The sequence below is a fragment of the Protomyctophum bolini genome (assembly GCF_963924005.1).
Source record: "Protomyctophum bolini genome assembly, chromosome: 16".
NCBI lineage: Eukaryota > Metazoa > Chordata > Actinopteri > Myctophiformes > Myctophidae > Protomyctophum > Protomyctophum bolini.
The window spans coordinates 37,850,138-37,872,481 of NC_137877.1; the positions used below are offsets into that span (position 1 = coordinate 37,850,138).

The 22,344-nt window shown below is 42.0% G+C and overlaps 1 protein-coding gene across 1 annotated transcript in view; it reads left to right on the plus strand.

Annotated features, from left to right (window-relative positions):
* Positions 1-7,172, plus strand: part of pdia5 (protein disulfide isomerase family A, member 5) — an 82,069-nt gene extending 74,897 nt beyond the window's left edge. Inside the window, exons 16-17 of the mRNA XM_080786487.1 lie at positions 4,268-4,402; positions 7,051-7,172. Coding sequence (XP_080642613.1) covers positions 4,268-4,402; positions 7,051-7,131 — 216 coding nt within the window. The 3' untranslated portion in view covers positions 7,132-7,172. The remainder of the gene's footprint in view (positions 1-4,267; positions 4,403-7,050) is intronic.
* The last annotated feature ends 15,172 nt before the right edge of the window (positions 7,173-22,344 follow it).

The window sequence follows — 22,344 nt, forward strand, 5'->3', positions numbered from 1 at the left end:
CCACTAGCTTTTTGCACTGTTTTGCTAAGTGTGACCGAGACCTAACTAGGCCTTGTCTGGTTAGGACCTATCTTGCATTCTCAGACCAGACAAGGCCTAGTTAGGTCTTGTCTGGTCTGAGAATAGGGATAGGGACAGGGACCTATCTGCCTTGAGCGCAGGTGTCGAACCGGGGGGGCACTAGCGAGATCTTGATATGGTATCCGAGGTCTGCTACGTGATCTGGGTTCTTCTTTACTTCATTCTGTCTAACCTGCGTAGGCATTTGATATTTATGGTGTTGTGATGTCGAGGGTGATGTCACCCCCTGACGTCCCGGTTGTGATGTCAGAGAGGCACTACGTTCCTTCGTAACACACTAAGCTATCATCGTTTATTTTAATAACTACGTCAAATTAAGCTCTAATCAAGCCCCCAAATATCGCATTTTACGCAGCAATGCACATAAAGACTGCACACGTGCGTGCGAGAGCGTGCACAACAAAAGGATTTCGGCCGGTTTTAGGTAGATTACATCGGCCATTCGCCAAACTACATTTTGGCTACATTTTGCTACATTAAGCCCCCGATTATAGGGAATAAAGCGATTACTTCATTTACGTCAACGGTAATGAGGGATTTTTGTATTCATTACGTCAATAGCCATAAGGGGGTTAATGCATCATCAAGCTTCGGCCAGAGGCATTATATCATAATGTTAATGTTAACATGCAAGGCAGCAACAAAACGTGTAATGAAATACTATGAGCGTGTTTTCCTAAATGAACTAGGCCTGTGGGATGTGCAACTGTTCCAGGGCTCACTCCCCACTCATTGCAATGCGTGTCGCTCATGGGGAATAATTACGACATGGGCCGGTCCAAGGAGAAAACTACATATCACAACAGAACAATGAGTTTCAGAATGGTTTTCAAGTCGGCTCGAGTAACAATTCAATGCCATTTGTCATCAGCGCAGCATTGCATGTGCCGGAGGAGCTCCAAGTGGAACTAATTGATGTTCGTGTGTATACCTCAGCCCTTGACTGTGGACTCATTCTATCAATACCCGCCCGGGGGTATTGTTTGCGTGACTGTTTGCGACAACATAGCCTGAGCTAATGTGTTAAGGTTTCTGGTACGCCCTGATTGGATCTAAAATCTAGCTAAATCCCACTCCAAAAAGCAATTGTCCAATGCCATTCCAAATAGTTTAGCAGCTGTTGCTATGGCAGGTCATAATTTCGTCACCTCATAGCTGTCGATGTAATTTTGCATGGCTGTGTTGTTGAACACATACACGGCTTAACGTCGAGAAAGTCACACGACTGACCCACCCAGGTGATGGCAATAACACTAATGACCGTGCAACAGGAAAACTCCTGTCGGACGGTGATTGATTTTGCTGTAATTTCCTAGTTTTTCTTGTTTATTTTTTAATAATGACATGCACATTTTGTCCAGTGCATAGCCTATACTGCAGACCTGGTTGACTATATTTAGAAGACATTTTGCTCTTGCTACTGAAATGATTGTTTGTTTATACGGAGAAATCCCGTCATTTAACGTGCATCTCTGTGTGGGGGAGAAGGACAGCTTGCCCCGTGTCCTCGCTGCTAACGTGCCAATTGGACAAGGACAGGTTGGGGAGGTACTTAGCGAAGGGCTAATTAGGTCCATGGGCTACTTAAAATGAGCACTGCTGAGCATGCAGCTTGTGGTGTCGTCCATGAAATCACCTCGGCATTAGAGCACCTCCCCGAGACATGCTTTTACAATTTACTATTTAGGCATTTAGCAGACTCTCTGAATCCAGAGCAGTACAGTAGGCACGAACCAAAACATGGTAATATATCAAATACATAAAAAATAATAGTCCTCATGAATCATACGAAAGTTAAGAACCTAACAGTGAAATATCTATATAATGAAACTAAAGCATGCGGATACCAGGGCTTTCACTTCTAGTGATTTTTACTAGTTGACTAGTTGCCTAGTTGCACCACTCAGTTCACACGGGTGTGATCTTTCAGAAATAGCAGACATACAAGCTATATGCTTGTAGCTCTGCTATTTTTCAATAGCTAAATTCTAACGTAATGTTTAAAACACCAAAAGGGATTAATGTCAAAAAATGTAAACGGCAGAATGTGTTCAGCATGAGAAGCAGCTTCCTTGGTGCGTGTACGAGGCATTTATGGTTATGTTCACTTTACAGTTTGTATCCGGTTTTAATTGAGAATTATTGAGCATGAAATTTGTTTTCTTGCTGCATGCATCCTTGATGTACTTCTGATCAATAGCAGCAATGCTAATAAACTTTATGACCACGCACCCATTTTCAAAACGTTTAGAGCATTACAAAAGCAGCAATAAGATGAGCAATAAGTCAAAGTGATTGGAAAATGTATAAACCCAGCAAATAAAACGACAATAAAATACCTCAAAAGAGACAAGAGAGACATAAAAACATAACAATCTGAAAAATGTGGTTTAGGATGTGATTTAACAAGGATCGAAGGAGGTCGTGTGCTTCCACATATCATTTAATGGTAGGTGCTGAATTTAAAACGGGTGTAATCCACGTAACTCGAGAACCGTTTGCCCCACCGACGTCGGTCGGACCCACGGTTCTCCAGAACCACCACAAAAGGCTCTGGCCAGGCTCTGCCAGTGGGCAGAGCCTGACGTGACCAGGCCACTTTTCCACTTTTCACAGTCAGTTTGCACTCTTCACACACAGGCAGGCAGACAGACAGATACAGAGATCTCCATGTGGGACACAGACAGACAGTTAAAATAGGTGTTATACTACAGATATCTCCATACTGTATACAGTATGGGCACAAAAGGGACACAGGCAGATAGTTCAAACGTGTGCTATGACGGGTATTATTTGGTTCCCAAGTTGCATCGTTCCCAAGTAGGCCGGTGGCCAGCACACTTTTGTGTGTGTGTGTGTGTGTGTGTGTGTGTGTGTGTTTTGCTAGCTTTAGTTATAATAATAATTTCTTCTTCTGTTTTCTTCATGAATATAACCATATGAAATGGGAGTTAAGAGTTAACTGCTGCAATTTGTAAAGAATATGACTCCTAACGTTGTTGAAGTGGGACTCGTCTAAAAGACCATCCCTGACTCATTACATTGAAAACCTATTTACATCACTGATATACATTAGGCTTTACCAGCCCTAGGTGCACGGACCGCTAGGCCGGGCACCTAACTTTAACTTCACAATGGAAGTAGATCAGGCTGCTACTTCATAATTAAGATCATCTTTTGACTGAGGAGGTTCTATCCCTCTGTGTATCAACTCCTCTGTGTCAATAGACTGAAAAGAGCAAACAGAGTTTACAATAAATCAATACTATTATCACCACCACCACATCTCTATGAGATCATACAAGTGAGTGATGAGCAGAATTATTGCAATATTTCTTATTTATCCCATTCCGGGCAAGAACCCCTATTGGTGTTTTAACCATTATTGTAATCTTTATCTATTGAAAAATAGACAGAGTGCCGTGCTACGAGCTTTGAAATATTGTTTCACCACTCTCTCTATGGCAGCTGAAGCTAAGAGGTCTTCTCTCTATGGCAGCTGAAGCTAAGAGGTCTCCTCTCTATGGCAGCTGAAGCTAAGAGGTCTCCTCTCTTTGGCAGCTGAAGCTAAGAGGTCTTCTCTCTATGGCAGCTGAAGCTAAGAGGTCTTCTCTCTATGGCAGCTGAAGCTAAGAGGTCTCCTCTCTATGGCAGCTGAAGCTAAGAGGTCTCCTCTCTATGGCAGCTGAAGCTAAGAGGTCTTCTCTCTATGGCAGCTGAAGCTAAGAGGTTCTTCTCTCTATGGCAGCTGAAGCTAAGAGGTCTTCTCTCTATGGCAGCTGAAGCTAAGAGGTCTCCTCTCTATGGCAGCTGAAGCTAAGAGGTCTCCTCTCTATGGCAGCTGAAGCTAAGAGGTCTCCTCTCTATCTCAGCTGAAGCTAAGAGGTCTCCTCTCTATGGCAGCTGAAGCTAAGAGGTTCTTCTCTCTATGGCAGCTGAAGCTAAGAGGTTCTTCTCTCTATGGCAGCTGAAGCTAAGAGGTCTTCTCTCTATGGCAGCTGAAGCTAAGAGGTCTCCTCTCTATGGCAGCTGAAGCTAAGAGGTCTCCTCTCTATGGCAGCTGAATAAGAGGTCTTCTCTCTATGGCAGCTGAATAAGAGGTCTTCTCTCTATGGCAGCTGAATAAGAGGTCTTCTCTCTATGGCAGCTGAAGCTAAGAGGTTCTTCTCTTCTCTTCCACCTCCAGATTGTCTATGCCGCTGTGGACTGCACCAGAGGACAGAACCATGAGCTGTGCAAGCAGGAAGCCGTGGAGGGCTACCCCACCTTCATCTACTACAACTATGGGAAGTTTGCTGAAAAATACAACGGAGATCGAGGGGTAAGTTGGGCAAGATCTGATCATTCATTGTGCCTGCAGGTAAGAATGTGAGGTGTAAATGGCAGCTAGATACTGTAGTCCGGCAGCCGACAGGCTTCTTTTGTTTAAAGTGGGACATTTTGGTATATTGTAGTCTTTTTTTTATTGGCCTAAAATATTGTCTATATATACATTCATGAATCCACTTGCTGACCGGCTTTCAGTATCGGGCAATCTTTTTTTTATAGGGGTTTCTTTCCTATGGCAGGCAAAAGTTTTCCTTTTGCATAAAATACACTCCTTGAGCTAAAAGCAGCAACTTGCCCAAATGTGCCCAAAATGTTCTGACCTCATCACATTTGTCATGATGTCTATGGCCGTTTTTAGCCCAAGGAGTGTATTGTGTGCAAAACGAATGCTTGGAATGGATTCAGAATCATGAAAAACCCCTAGTTTGACACGTCACATGCTACTTAAAGCAAAAGGAAAGTTTGACATTTTTGCCTGCCATAGGATGTTAATGGTAGGGTCACAAGGAACCCCTATTAAAAAGAATTGCCCCAATGCTTTCATCCGGTCAGCAAGTGGATTCATGAATGTATGTAATGTATATAGACATTATTTTAGGCCAATAAAAAAGACTATACCAAATTTCCTACCCGTCCACCTGGACTGCCGGACTACTGTAGATGATAAATCCTTGTAGTGTAGTTGGCTCCGGGTAACTTGACACAACTTAACCCAAAGAACGTACTACACTAGGACAACAAAATATATTTCTGCTACTTCATTATTAACCCTCTTATTACCAGCCTTAAATCACATCTTTTTGTGGCTTAGGCCAGATTTGGTGACTTTTTGAATGACAATAGAAATATGTGCGATATGAGCACAATATCACCAAATATCTCATTTTCAAGCTGCATTTCTTCACTTTACAAATAAATTAGAACCATGTCTCTAGCATGTTCCATCGTTTACTTATAGCACTTATAGCAAAAATGAAGCATTTTAGTTCACTGAAACCAAGGTGTATTAAAATGCTTATTAATAAATAATGGCAAATGCTAGAAAGAAGATTTTTATATCATTGTAAACTACAGACTTGCAGCTTCAAAATGAGACAATCTGTGACATTGTGGTCACATCTCACATTTTTAGATTGCCATTAGATTGCTGGCCAACGCCAGCCAATTCTGGCGAAAGCCCCATTTCTTAATTCATCATTTTTATGCAAAAATAAACTTCTGCGTTAAAATACAATCACGCCATCTTTTAGAGTCATTTTCAAGTAGTACCCCACGATTTACACCAGATGGCGGGAACGTACCATTATGCTGAAAATCTCTAAAATGTGTAAACTGGTATAACACTTCCGGTTCAAAAGGACGTAAACAACCAATGAAAGATTGTCCCCTACAAGATAGCCTCACTCAGTCGGAATGCTAGGCTAACAATAGCTTCATCATAAGTTAGTCTAAAATCACCCAAATCTAGCCCAGAAGATCCCAAAATATCAGATTTTTTGCCGCGATTCACATAGAGACGGCGCGCGTGCATGATAGTGCACGATCGCGCGGATTTCGGCCGGTTTTTAGTAGATTACATAAAAATAAAAAATAAAATGCAAAAAAATCGGAAAAAAATGATAATTTTATTAAAAAAAATTTGAATTATTGTCTACCACGTCCACAACGTCCTTGGCCTTGAGGGATTTGTTGATAGCACGTCAGAAAACACGTCGTTGGCCATAAGCGGGTTAAGACCATCTTTTGACTGCGCCTTCAGGAGGTTTAATATCCCCCCCGTGGATCAACTCCTCCGTGTCAATAGACTGAAAAGACAAACGGAGTTTACAATAAATCAATACTATTATGACACCACTTAATCTCTATGAGATCATACGAGTGAGCGATGAGCAGAAATATTGCAATATTTCTCATTTAAGATCTATCTACGGTAGAACAGTGTTGTGCAATCATATCAGTCAGATACTGTACATCGGCCATTATTCGCCTTTTTTTAAGTGGTATTATAGAAGATGAAGGAGGGGGGGAAAGAAGAAGCGCCACATTATGCTCACAATGTTTCACCTTATGACACTTTGAATGTTTGAATGGGTGCTTCAGTGTTTAAAGACAAAGTTTGGGTTTTATTTTATTTTTTATCTCTATTTATCTATTTTTGTAGTACAATGTACAATGTTCTCAAGTAAATACATTTTCAGTTTTTCTTTAAAAAAATTGATCCTAATTGATTAGAAAACCAAACATCTGTTATCGTTGGTCTAGCACTAGCATGACTGAAGTAAAATCAGACAGAAGTAGAATGTGCTTAAATTCATATTTAGAAAATGTTTCAGATGTCGAAAAATTCTGAGATGATGGAATGATGATAGTCATGGAAGGGGAACCTTCTGAAAGCTTCATGGGCAAAGATAATCAACTTTAAAAAAAAAAGATCAAAATGACCTCTCAGACATGCTAGTGCTACAGTAGGACTCTCAAAACTCTGACATTAGTCAGGCTCTAATTGTGACGCCATACGGTGTAATATTTGGTTGTAGCGAAATCGTGGACATCACCCTTTTTTTTAAATGTGTAAAATAGTGGTTCTCATCGCGGCCATGACCTTTTTCTTCTGTCCTTTTTTTTTTACCTTTTCTGCAGGAGGCGGGGTTTATAAGCTTCATGCGCAGCCTGAGAGGGCGGGACCAAGAGAAGGTCGGCAAGAGGAAGGAGGAGCTCTAAGGCTGGTGGAGCGGTGGTGGGGAAGGGGGGTGGGGGGGGTGTCGTTGCACTGTGACCCTTGACCTTGACAGGGGACCTACCAACCAGCACTGACAGGGGGGGAGAGATAAGACTTTGATGACCTCACAAGCGAAAGGCTTATTTTTTTATATACCGTTGGCGATCATTGTTTGTCTAAAAACACCACAACGGGAGTATGTATACCTGCAGTCAGAACGACCACGTGAGACCGACCGACTTTTTTCATGGATATTTTGATGGAGAGAGAAAAAGAAACAAACAAAAAAGAAAGAAAAAAAAACGTTGTTTTTTTGTCACCCCCAAAATACTGTGACAAGCATTATGTGAAAACGCTATACATCTTATACTGTATCTATGCAATACTGGCGCCCCTGCACAGCCCTTTTGAGGGGGGTACGGGGGGGGGGGGGGAGGGGGGGGGGCTGTGTGACTGAAAGAGGCCTAGTGGTGAGGCGCCCTGCACAGCCCTTTGGGGATGGGGGGGGGGGGGGTCTGTGTGACTTATAGAGAGATGACTTCCGCACACCTGGTAGGACAATTTCGAGCAGGTGCGACGATGACGAGGCTTAACACCGTAGGATAAAGGAGGGACACCCGCACAACAACACCGCCTAAAGAGGCCGAGGAAGGTCGCAAGACCGTAACGTTGCCTCTTTAAAAATAAATGCTCTTGAACCTGACGCGTGGCGGTGTGTGTGTGTGTGCGGGCGTCCCTCCTTTCTCCTATATACGGCGTCTGTGTGACTGACAGAGAGGCCTAGTGGTGAAGTTCGTCCGAGACGTCGTCGGGCTATAGTTGTTCCTCAATCGTTTTAATTCCATGGACACCCCCCCCCCCCCCCCGCCCCATAACTCCATTCCATTGGTATATATTCTCTCAGAGTTCACAGACCACCATTTAAAAGCCCTGAGGGTCCCTTGAGAACCCCACCTTGAGAACCACACTGCCATAGAGCAGTGTGGTTCTCAAAACCAGGACCCTCAAATGATGAAACTTATTTGCCCACGTACCCCCATTTATACGTCAAGGACCCCTATAAAGAGAAGATTATCATGGTTCTAAAGCAGGACCCGCAGTTTGACATGCATTAGGCTAACGGACAGACCTAAATTAAATGGGGATTTCTACCTCTGGGGACCCAATTTGTATCGTAAAATCAATGTTAATAATTTAACTCTGAGAGTGTACTAATGGAACCACGGTTCCATTTGTACACTCTCAGAGTTATACACCCCATAAGGGTCCATTTGAGTCCTAAAAGGTGGTTGGACACTGGACGTCGTTTTTCTGATTTTAGCTGCGTTTTTCCGTAGTTTTTTTCCGAAAAACGCGTCCAGTGTGCAGCAGGGGACCTTTACTATCATTTAGCTGGGGACCCTCCCTCCGTCAAGGACCCCTGGGGGTCATTGACGGAGTTCCAGAGGGTCCACTTTGAGAAGCACTGCCATAGAGGCCGCCTGCAGCTATAGCTACAGCGCTGTTATGTCACACCACAGGGGGTCCTTAGCCCTTTCAACCCTCCCCTCCCCCATGCTCAGTCTCCAGGAGAGAATAATGCTGATATAGACAGAACTGTTTTGTTCCCGATATTTTTGTACAGAAACTTCCTGTCCAAGAAACTGGAGCCATTCAAAAAAGAGAGAAAAAAAAGATTGCTTTTTGTTACAGGTTTAACGGAAATATGAAACGTGTAATCAACGCTCACAAGAGAAAGAAAGGCCAAAGTCACATGAATGATGTATACCGTATACCGCAAGTTTCACACACTTCAACACACGTGTGCACGCACACACACACACACACACACAGAGTTTTCAACTGTGTGGGGACTGCGTTCTATAGCAAAAGTAGCATCGCGTAATCTCATGTGATCGGGGGTTGAAATAAAGTACGAAATATTTTGTATGGTTCCATGGTATCGTGCTTAATCGTGATTTCTTTTTAACCACTTAAACCCTAATACTTCATTGACTGGGGCTCTATTGTATTGGTCCTTTTTTCCCCCTTCTGGCTACACCAAATATCTATACCGAAAGTACCCCCCGATCTACAAAAGATGTAGATCTGCTATTTTAACGGAATAGCCCCAGAATATAGGAACGCTTATTGGGTTCATGTGGTTAAAAAGAAAGACATCTTTAACTCTTTTTGTCGCTTAAAACTGTGGCCTTATATAATGTGCATTGAAAAAGAATGATTCAGCAGAACTTGCGAATCATGGTATGCGGTTGGTGTGATGATGTCAGGCTCTTAAAAGTGTAGTTATGTAATGGAGCAACTCAGACAGTTTTAAGCCCATATTTTATTATCGGGGTGCAAGTTTTAAAAAAAGCGACAACGTTTCGATGTTTCACAGTCACATCTAAGGTCATGACCTTAACCCATTTAGACCTGAGATCGATTCTACAAATGCCTTCTAAATCCTGACCGTTTTCTGAAAAACCTCCTGTTTCTAACTTTCTATATCGGTGGTTCTCAAACGTTTTCATGTCAAGGACCCTCGATATCTGTAATTGGCCGCCGACCCCCCCATCTGAAAACATGTTGTTCCAGGGACCCCCCCCCAAGAAGCAAAGATTCGAGTTAAAAACGTTTGCTCTAGTCTGAAAGAATATATTCAAACATTTGGGCCACATTTTCACGATTTTTCAGCAGACCTATACAAGCTCGTGAGCTTGTAGATCTGCTATTTTTCAATAGCTAAAGTACAACATAATGCTTAAAACAAGGGGTTCCCACCCCAAAATGGGTTAAAACTGTCTTGGAGTTACTCCAGTGCCTCCTTTTCCTCCTGTAAACCTGTCCTGCCTCTGAGATGCACCAGACTGGCCTGCCATAATAGGTGGAACTCCCTTCTGTGTAGTTATGTAACGTTAAAGGACAACATTATTCTTTTTTTTCAACCAAGGTTCATGTTTTAGGTTGTTATTAGAGAAAGTAAAAGATGAGTGTTCATTATTTTTTCATTTGCTGCTTTCTTTCGTTTTAGGGATTATAGCTGTTTTTTGAATTGGCTGAATATGTATTTCTTTACAACATTGTATAGTGATTTCTATTTTTATTATTTACTATAGTCTACTCCTAATAGACCCCAAGAAATGACATGTGGCCACAAAAGATCACAGGATCTACTGAATGTGAGGGTAGCCTATTGGGGGGGGAGCCACACTGTGTGTCATAGGCTCAATATGTCAGTTTGACATATTTGACCCCCCCCCCCCCTGTCACAAACAGCAAAAATCCCTAAAACAAAAAAAGGAGCAAATGGGGAAAAAAAATTACACTCACCTTTTACTTTCTCTAATAACCTAAAACATGAACCTTGGTTGAAAAAAAAACTAAAGTTGTCCTTTAAGGAGCAAGAAGCCTGGTGCTTCTCCAGCTCATACTTCATTCACAGACCAGACAACAAGTCAAACTGAATTGGGGGGAGGGAGGGGGGGCGGGGGGAGAATAAAAATGCCAAAAAATGTACGTGAATTGCTCTTGGATAATTATACTACATGCGTTATTATGCATTTCCAAATATGAATTGTCAGAGTGACCTCCTGTTCTGGTTGGGGGGCTATACGTTTTAATATTATGCTTAATTTATTAAGTAAATAAATAAAAGGGAGGTGCTGAAGTGGCTCAACTATGCACACCTCTAGGTAGGCGTGTTGCCTCTGTGTGTACCACAGGCCCTGCACTTAGAATGGGAGTCCATCTTTCTTTTCAGCAAGTTTACAAAACCACGGGGGAAAGAGATATAAGTGTAATGCATGTTGATGAATAAATACAGCAGCCAAAACGATAATTCCAAATGTATATCTTTAGATGAATTTAGGACAATAATGGCCACACTTCCCCTCTGTGTTCAGCTGGTGGACTTGTGTATAACTTGTACGTGTGCGGGGGACATGTTGGGATGATTCTTCTGACCTCTTGTTTATACTTGGGAGATTCAGGGTATTGGTTTAATTGAACCTATCGTTGAGCCTATTTTATGTGCGTGCTGCATTTCTGCCCCCCAGCCAAATTACACCAAGGAGACCTTCAGTCCGAGAGCAAAGTTTGCCTCCATTCTGGAAGCACGACGATGCTTGGCCTAGGGAAGGGTTTCCGTTGGCTAGAATCTAGCTCAGTGGTTCCTAAACTTTTTCACGTCAAGGACCCCCAAATTGACACTAATTGACCCCTATTTGAAAAGATATCCCAGGGATCCCGATAAGAGAATATTTTCATGGCTCTATAGCAGTGATTCTCAACCCGTTTTAATTTCAAGGACCCCCAGTTTGACATGCATTAGTCTACGGACCCCCCCATTTTAATCACATTTTTTCTATCTCTGGGACCCCCAATTTATGATTGTAAAATCAATGTTAATTTAACTCTGAGAGTGTACAAATGGACCAGTTGGGGGTCCATTTGGTTCCATTTTGTACACACTCAGAGTTACAGACCCACAAGGGTCCATTTGGTTCCAAACTGTCATGGCTGGGTGCACTTTGGGAACCACTGATCTTGTTCACCCAGTGGGAAAACATCAGCTCCCCCAGAGCCCAAACATCCCCACTCTGAGACTATAGTGCAATCCAGGGGCTCCAGGGGCCCGTCCATTATCATTACCCTGAACGCTTAGGGTTTTTTTTTCAAATCCCTGGACTTGAGCCGCTATAAATATTTAAAAAGGCTTATCTGTTGCTGAACTTGCGTTTTATTATTCAAGATGTTTGGTTCCTTCTCATTATGAATAAATAAAGGTTCTCAGGGATATAGCGAAAGAATTTAAAGGGAACTATAGGTCTTTTTGTAATGTTCATTCCAGTGGGAGGTCTCGTCGGAAACTGTAGGCCGCCAAAATTAAAAGAATTGTTTACATTTGTATAGGTGTCCCCAATCAACGAGAACAAAAAAAATGTAATTGTGTTTTCTGTGCCATAATATCATGGCAAGGAAGCGTTGAATAAGACAATTGTGCGTCAATGAAAGCTAATATACAATCTATTATAAAATGTAAACATTGTGGTTGTCAGCTATGTTGTGGTTCAGTCCCGTCTCAGCCGATATGCTCTGACTTTAAGCATTATTTTGTTGTGCTCCGTGTTCATTGTGAGTTTTACACGTCGTTAGTATGCATAAGCAGCACCTGCTGCGCCATCCGTTGGAAGAATGATTTACAGAGAGTCAGGTGTGGGAAATAATGCAGTAATTAAGGTGTTCCGTTTCTTATCTTGTGGTGGCAACTGGCAATGATTAGTTGGCTTTGTTTACTTACTCTATCCATGTGCTTTTCATAAGGGGCCTCCACAGTCCTATCAAATGTTTAAACCTTACCTGAAAGGCATGGTAGCCTATGTAACTTTGCCCTGTGTTTTTCTTTTTTTTTACGTAAAACAATAATATACCTTAAAAAATTCCAAAAAGGTAGCACATCCAAAAATGTAATAAATGGCAGGACAAAGTACTCAACATTTCCATTTCTTTATTGGCACACACCAAAAAGGAACGCTTTTTACGCCTTTCGGCTATGCAGCCTTCATCAGAGCATATATATACATTATTTCACCCATCATTTCCTTCCCCTGATGAGTTGTCTTCACTTTCGGGGTGAGTTGTCCGGACAACTCACCAAAAAGAGTAAAAGGGGTGAGTTGTCTTGTTACCTTCCTTCTATACCAGCAGACATCTGCCACTGGAGTAGGCTTTAGTGTGGCCGGTGGTGTTAAACCTGCAAGCATTGCCTTCTCACTGTTTTCATTTAGTTTGTTTTTGTGTTTCCCAGTACCCGTCTACTGAAAATAAATTTGAAAACACCAAAACACAGTGACTGGGCAACTACTGAACCAGTGACTGATAACTGCTGGTATGGAGGGATATATATATATATATATATATATATATATATATATATATATATATAGGGGAAAGTTACATACTATGTCATTAAAAGAGACCACCTCTGTCTTATTATCCCAAAGGTCGTATATGTGTGGGAATTTGTCACTTATGCCAAGAAGTCATGATTGTTGCCTTTGTTGATTTTGTTCTGTGCCTAGCCATATGTACAGTGTTGCCCCTTAATTATTATAATGAGGACCTTGCGAAAACAAAAAATAAAGTCATACATTTGCAAAAAAAAAATGTCGATTGTGATGACTATGTGATGTCATAAATAATTTCTGCTCAATTCCATATGAATATATTGGAGCAAACGAAAGGGCATAAATGCTCGTCCCTTGATTTAACCCATTCTGAACGGGAACCCATTTTGGTGTTGGCATCATGTTATGCTTTAGCTATTGAAAAATAGCAGATCTACAAGCTCATAGCGCGCCACCGAGTGGCGCGCTATGAGCTTGTAGGTCTGCTATTTTTGAAAAATCGAAGAACGACTGACATTTTTAGAATCTGATCTCAGGTCAGAATGGGTTCATCAGACCAGTGTGTGTCCAGCGGAAACCTCGTATGAATCTGATCTCAGGTCAGAATGGGTTAAGCTCTCTGCATTGAGAAACTGACCACAAACACTTCTGCATGGAGGTCGACGTGTCTCATGTGTAGGCTACGGTTGTGCACTCAACACCAGTGCAATAATTCATATTTGTTTTATGTGTATTGTTTAAGTGCCATTGCGAATACATACTAGTGTGCTACTGCATGGCTGCTCTCTGTGCACAGCAGCATCTGCAATAAACCATGTTTTATCTGCACATGTTAGCAAAAATTAGCTGCTGTATTTTAAAGAAGCCGATATTGGATGTATGGATGGATGGATGGACAGGCCTGTATTGATCCCACCGACATGCGTTAAATTCAATATATTCAAGTCAATAGGCATGCACAGCTTGCCGTGCACGGCTTGGGATAGCCTATCCGTGGATATGCACGGCTTGGGATAGCCTATCCTGGATATGCACGGCTTTGGATATCCATATGCTCCTGAAGAGGAGGTTTCTAAAAACGACTTATAAATCCTAAAGCCTTGTTTATACTTCACTGTGCAACGGTCCTATGCTGGAAAATAGCAGATATGCAAACTCAGAGTCACAGCACATCTCATTCAAGACACTGAACTTGCAGATCTGCCATTTTTGCCATCCAAATGCCTTATGGTTAAAGAGATGCAGAAACTAACTAGAAAAAGTTCCCTTCTGGGCACAGGTCTCCACCAGGAGGATAGGAGAGTGTGTGATGTTTGGCACAATGTTTAATTAGGAGTAATTTAAACATGTTTGTTTGGGTTTGTGTGTGTGCGTGTGTGTGTGTGTGTGTGTGTGTGTGTGTGTGTGTGTGTGTGAGAGAGACGCAACTTGGCCTGTTGTAGCGCCACCATGAGGCTGATTTGAAAACTGTCAAGTGGCATTTCTTCCTCAGCCTATATAGTGGGAATAGGCATGCATGGACTGTTGTCTTGTCACTGTATTTCCAGAGGCCGTGCAGGATGTGATTTATCCTTCCTCATTTCTTCTCAGAATGCATTCTATCCTCGTCTTTCTCTCACATATTATTGCATCCATGTATTCCAGTGAGTTATTCACTTCTTCATCCAGTTGATCAAGTTCCAATTCTCCTTCAATTCCCCGATCATACTCCACCAAACTTGTCTCTCTTGCCAACAGTTGTTAGGCCTACTCCTCCAGTACCTCCACATTAGGCCATTGCATTGCGATCTCGTCTTATTTAATATACATACAGTATTTTACAGTGCATATTTTCTTTTTGAGAACTTATTTACTGCGTGAATATTTCTTAATGCTGTTGTTATTCAGTATGGTGTGTTCCACAACCTCAAAGACAAATTCCCTAATGTTCAACGACAGCATACAAGACTGTCAGCCAGACTCGGCAGCCCGGTACAACAATAAATAGAATGTGCCCTTGTGGGGTCACTGCTGATGGACACCCCTTGGTGAAAGCGTTTTATTTTGCCCGGTGTGGGTTTTGACTCTTGTACAACCTCTCCATCTACAAAAGAAAAACAATTCGACCACTAGCGGGACACACGGCAAGAGTTATGATGACTGAGGACATTTTATCGGAGATCGATGTCACCACTCTGTCGGTGCAGGTTCACGGTTCGTTCGATCCCCTGCTGCTCGCTCTGTGACGTTTTCCAAGACCAGGGTCGTGCACACATAAGACGTCAAAGGGGGCTTCAGCCCCTGCCCTTAATTTACCCAGGGCCGTAGCTGACCATTTGGTTGCCCTATACTCGTACAGGATATTTGCCCCGAAAGTAGCTGATCTACAAGCTCTCAACACGTCGCAGCGTGACGTGTTGTGGGCTTGTAGATCTGCTATTTTCGCAATTTTTGGCCAAAAGTGCCCTCTTACGGGATTTCAGCCCCTGCCCCTCTAACACTCTCTGCACGTCCCTTGAGCAAGACCCTCCCAATGAGCAGGGTGGTGGTGCCGTGCATGGTTGTCTCTGCTGTCCGTTAAGTTGTATATGAATGAGTGAATGCAACACACATTTAAAGATGTAGTGCCGTGATCCCCCCCCCCCCCCCCCCCCTAAAACATGATCATCAGGTATTATGAGTATAGGCTACTATAGGAGGAAGGTTTATTTCAAAAAACAGAAATTATGTTTTTATGTGGCCACACCCACCAGTTCATTAAGTATACCTGGTTATCACCTTAGCACCACCCACCTGAACTTAAGCCTCGCCCACAGCTGATGTCACTAAAATTGTGTTATTGCGACTGGGCCTTTTGACTCAAAGTCTTTCAGCTTTCAGGAAGAAACCAAAAATACACAATATTATAACCCCACCTGGGTGTCTATTAGAGTAATGTTAACTCCATAGACACATACAAAACAGAAAAGGTACAAAAACACGGCACTCCATCTTTAAACATGCATCCTAAACAATTAATCACTTTTTAAACATGGGGCCTATAGTTAACAACTCAAACCCTTATACATAGTGAAATGGATGTTTGTTACAATCGTCCTTAACCCTCTAGCACCCAGAGTTGCTTTTTAGCAACAAATTTAATTTAATTAATTACTAAATTATTATTATTTTTTTCTGTTCTTTTTTCACCTAAACGTCATCAGCGATGTTCATTGCAATGCCATTTCAATGCCATTGGTCATGATATTTGCATATAAACACCCCCCACAGAGGCTGAAATTCACACAAATAAAAAATGTCTGGACTCTGTGCGATTTTGAACATTTTTTAACCTAAGACTTTTGACCTTTACCCTAATAAAAGTAGGTAAAATAATTGTAATATATGTTTTTTTGTGATCATTAGAATGTCTAGAACATGTTTTATTCATTATTGTGAAAGATATCCCCCAAATGTAAATTATTAATTTATTATATTATTATATAATTATTATATAATTATTATAAAATTTTCATCAAACTTTTTTTTTTTTTTTTTTTTACATATTTTTTAGTGTCAGTCCTAGTAGTACAAAGTAGTAGTAAGGTTGAAATCTATTTTTTGCAAGTAGAAATTAATGCGGGTGTTAATGGTCTGCGCTTATAGTTTCCTTCTTTACACCAAATCTCTTCTACAAAAATAGAAGATCTACAAGCTCGCAATGTGAAGTGGAATATAGGTACGCTCGGATTCAAGTGGTTAAACTGACTGTCAAATGTAAACATCAACTGGATTTGCAAAGCTTGTCCCAAGGCTTGCTCACAACTTTACGAGTGACTTTGGGTCTGAAGTTTTCTCTTTTCACCCTATACCCGCTTTAGTCTATAGTATGCTTAGATAAACAGTCTTTTGTTGGGGCTGCACATTAAGTGCGCCGAACAGGGGTTTGATTAATAGCACGAGCAGAAATACCCACTCAATCCCCAAATTCACTTTAAAGGGATTTTAGGCGGTGGAAGCACACTTTTTTCTTTTCATGCCTGGTTGCATTGCTTATGGTTTTTCTCTTTTCTGTGGGGCAAGTCAACCTCCAGAAAATGAGCATAAGAAATGGAGGGCGCCGGGTGTTAACGCATTCTGACCTGAGATCAGATTCATAAGAGGTTTCCACTGGACACACACTGGTCTGATGAACCCATTCTGACCTGAGATCAGATTTTAAAAAATGTCAGTCGCTCTTCGATTTTTCAAAAATAGCAGACCTACAAGCTCGTAGCACGCCACTCGGTGGCGCGCTATGAGCTTGTAGATCTGCTATTTTTCAATAGCTAAAGCATGACATGATGCGAACACCAAAATGGGTTCCCGTTCAGAATGGGTTAACGCAAAGTCACGGTCTGTCCAAGATTGAAGTCCTCCAGAACAAAAAAAAGCCATTTTCCATGTGTGAGTAATTTTGTTTGTGTTGGGCTATAGTCTCAACTCCTTGACCTCACCCTGTTCCCCTTCTGCGTCTATAGTTATAATAATGTTATGCATGTCTGAGCTGTGTTTGTCTTCATTTTGTGACACCATACAAGGCCACGATAATCTTGTTTTTCCCCATTTTGGACGGGAACCCCTTAGATTTTTTGTCTCACGATTTTGTAACCCATTTTTCACCCCTGTGTCAATCATCTAATGTGATCCTGGGCTCTACACACCCTCCACCAACCTAGTCCCCATATGTGGGGGACAAGGGGAGAGCAACGGACCTAGGGTAGATACCCTCACAAAAAACATGCAGTAATCCTGGTCACTAAACTACCTCCCCCTGGCCAGCCGGGGCGCCTGATGGAGGGGAAAGGAACTGGTTGGAATAACGTGTTCCTTCCACGCGCTACGTCCAACCAGGGAAACTCTCCCCTGTCAGGTGTAAAGAAGCAACTTGGACACTCAGGCATGAAGGAAGCATGAGTTCAAGTCCCGTCTGGTGTTTTAAGCATTATGTTATACTTTAGCTATTGGGGGGAGGGGGGCCCTGGAACTTTTCAGATGGGGATCCGCGGCCAAATACAGATCATTCTGGCGGCGGCCATTGACATTAAAATGGTTGAGCCACAAATAGGTCTTTCATAAAACGGTCATGATTTTAGAAGACATGCATTTTGTAGAATTGACCTCAAGTCTAAATGGGTTAAAAGAGTATTTCCACATAGCCGGCATTCTGTTTCTCATTCAGGTGGTTGTGTAGACATTGATCCTACAACGTGTTTGTGGTTTGGAGCAGACAGCAGACTCTATTGTGTATATATATATATATATATATATATATATATATATATATATATATATATATATATATGCGCCATGACATTGGGACAAATCGGTCCAAATAACAGATGTCAGATGAAATAAATAAATACACCTTTGAGTATCTCCTTGGCAGAGATAAATATTTTCTTTCTTTCTTTTCAAGATAGAGTAAAAAAAAAAAAAAAGCTGATGCTCAACCTTAATTGCGCGGCCATGCCGCGGCCAAAGCAAAAGAAAACAGTGTTGTTTCAAGTCCAGGCTTGCTGTTTTCACAGAAATCCATATGCTGAATGGTGGAGCATTGATCAAAAGTTCATCTGTGTTTGCAGTCAAAATCGACATTTCGGGTACAATCTGGCCTAAAAGGTTTCCACAGAACGGTAGTCATTTGGCAGACAACAGCCAATGTTTGTGTTCAATATTGATTTACAGGTCACTCTATACTAGTATGGCTGATTGCACAAAGACACCCATGAGGCTGCACTACTCTATCTCTCAACCCAAGACTCTTCATTCATTCCCATGCTGAACATCCTTGTATTGTGCTCCCTGTTTTTGTTGTTATGTCAACGCAATTGGGACCCCCAATTTATATTGTAAAATCAAAGTTAGTTTAACTCTGAGAGTGTACAAATGGAACCATTTGTACACTCATTCATACTCGGCTCGTCAGAAATTTTCAGTAGCACTGAAGAGTCGACTTTATAGGACGGTACCCGCACCCCCGAACCTCAAATGACGTCACATTGTAGGCTCTACAGCGCCGAACCGACTTTTATTCAGCTCTAAAATAGGAGTATGAATCGGCCCTAAGGGTGGCAGCAGGTGCAGTGTCTTGAGTGTACAGGGTTTGATGAGGTCTGGCCATATATGGAGCAGGAATGTCAGAACAGGTCAGATCCAAGTGTCTTGAGTGTACAGGGTTTGATTAGGGCCCAGGTAGTGCCGGGCCTTAATCTTCGGGCCTGTTGAGAACTCTACTAATAACTTTGGGGCAGGCCCGTCTAGAGTTTAAATGGACAGGTATCAGTCAAAAGGGAGACATCGAAGAGGAAGGACGGATGGGGTAGGATCAACATATGGAATGTCAGTACAGGTCAGCTCCATATATGGCGATCTAAGGGTTTGAGGTCAGATGTAGAGTTGCTGGTGGCTCCATATGCAGATGTAGGTGATGATCCAGTCTTCTCCATGGTATGGCGCAGAGTCATCTAGTAAGAGAGTGGCGACACTAGCGTTGACTCCCATTGTAACCATGGAATGCGGAAGTGCTCATTCTATCTCAAAATGTGATAGTTCCAGCCGTAGGAGCAATGTTTGGAACTATAGCCCATAGGCACCCGTGACACGACGGGAAATGCGGGATTGCAGGTTTTCATAGTAAACTGCGACCGTACGACATACGGTCGCAATAATAATATTTTATTCATAGAGCACTTGTTATGAAAACAAAGTGCTTAATACATGAACCTGAATATGAATAAAAATCTAATCATAATGATGTGTGCAAAAAGGAAAGTGTGAAATAAAATCAAAGAGAATCAAACATACAAAAGTAAGCATTAACAACAAAGCGACTGGGCTAACAAAGGACATCTTGTGTAGATTTGCCCCAGTTCTCAAGAAACCCTGAATTATTCATGTAATATATCATTATAATGATTAGGTTATGTCGTCGTCAACAACAACAACAAAAGTGGCAAATGCTGATATAATTTCCTCCTGCTTTACACGGCGTGTCTCATTCCCACCTGACATTGGTTTAGAATTAAACATTCCCCTCGACCAATAGACCAACGGCTATTCATCAAATTGTCAACAAGAGCACACATCCGTCACCCAATGCTCCGGCCTCCCTTCCTGATGCACACGCCCTGCACGTGTTACAAATACTTGCGAGGACATCGGTCCACATTTAAAAAACCTGCGATGTGTTGTGAGCTTGTAGATCTGTTTGGTGGCAATGGTGGATGACATTGGCACGCAACCAAGAACAGTATAAATAATAATAATAATAATTTTTCATGACATGAAATACAGCTGAAAGTGCTTTACAGAGCAATGGAGGGGGGAAAAGAGAAACGAAAAGCAAGGCATAAACCATTAAAATGATAGCATTAATGCAATACAGTGAGGACATGAATAACAAAAGGGAATTTAAAAGATCAATTAAAAGCAAGAGTGTAGAATATAGGTCTTGAGCTGCGCTTAAAAAATGTCTACAGAGGCTGCCTGTCGAAGGTACAGTGGAAGTTTGTTCCACGCCGTCGGCCCATAGAAGCAGAAAGCTGCTTCACCGTGTTTTTTTAGTTTTTTTAGGCACAGCGAGCAGGCCAGCAGTGGAAGACCTGAGGGGGGGTGGTTTGGGACATATTTAGGCAGGCAGTCATGTAGGTAGGAAGGTGCGAACGTAAAATAAATTTAAAATCAATCAGGAATAACTCTAACCCCAAACCCCTGAACATGACCACAAATGCCTGGTCCTATAACCACAATCCCAACCTGCACGTTTTCTTAAAAGTAAGCTTAACTCTCCATTATTTTTTGTTTAACCATGATACAACCATGTATCTTTTATAAGGACCGGGAATAGAGCAGGGAAATTGGCACGTCTATATCTGAAATGCTACTTTATACAGTACTTGTGGGGACATGTGGTACTACTCACAACAAAACACACTGTATGCACGCACGCACGCACGCACGCACGCACGCACGCACGCACACACACACACACACACACACACACACACACACACACACACACACACACACACACACACACACACACACACACACACACACAGCCATTGGGCATGCTAGAGAGGTCGCTTCAGGCTGACATGTTGACATCATGTCTGCGGCTTTGAGGAGATTACGGGGAATGTGTGAGAGATGAGGCAGGAACGTGCAGGCATTGTTAAACTCCTCCGTTATCAATCATTACATTACACTCCATTCAGTTTAATCCATTTGACGTCGAAATAAAATAAAAAAGTCTTCTAAATCATGACAATTTTCTATATCAGTGGAGCTCAATGTTTCATGTCAAGGACCCCCAAAAACTATATGTAATTGGCCGCAGACCCCCATTTGAAAATATGTTGTTCCAGGGACCCCCCCCAGAAGCAAGGATTTGAGTCAAAAATAGCAGACCTACAAGCTTGTAGATGTGCTATTTTCCAATAGCTAAAGTATAAGATCCTATGGGCACAAGATTTAAGGGATTGGTATGAAATGGTGTAGGCCTATTTGCATCAGTGAATGGGTCAAAGAGCATATAGAAAATTGATAGGTTCTTGAATAATTCATGATTCTTTCTAAAGGGCACAACATGGCTGCTCACTTATATTACCGGTACGTCTGCATACAGTGAAGGGGCTTCTCCATGTTGGTTCCTAATACATGTAGTAGTGTATACCCCCAATCATTTCCCCCTCACTGTCAGCATACTATTCGGCCGCAGAAGAAAATGGCAAGAAATGCATTTTCGACCTATTCGGTTTCGGCCCGAATAGGCAGAAAATATATCACCATAGTGTATGCAATGAATGCATTCAAAAGAGCTGAATAAATGCTTTATGGACCCATAATTGTGATTATTATTTAAGTTAGGTTTTGCCATAACCACTTATTTTGCCATAAATCAGGTAGCTTTAAGGTACGGCCATGACAGCAATGATAGGAAAACATTTATATAATATTAATCATATTTCCTGATATTCGGTATTCGGTTTTCGGCCAACTGTTTCCTATTATTAATCAGGGGCGGCGGGGGCTCAGGGGTAGAGTGGCCAGGTTGCCAGTTCTAACCCGGGCTCCTCCAGAGTTAGCGTCAAAGTGTCCTTGAGCAAGACACTGAACCCCTAATTGCTCCTGATGTGCAGGTTGGTGCCTTGCATGGTTTCCGCCGCCATCTGTGCATGAATGTGTGTGTGAATGGGTGAATGTAATGCACAATCTATGTAAATGCACCATTTACCATTTATGTTCGGTATTCGGTTTCGGCCAAGAATTTCCCTTTCGGTGCATCCCTATGTAAAAAAGGTAAAATTCCATAGGGGTAAACATGTC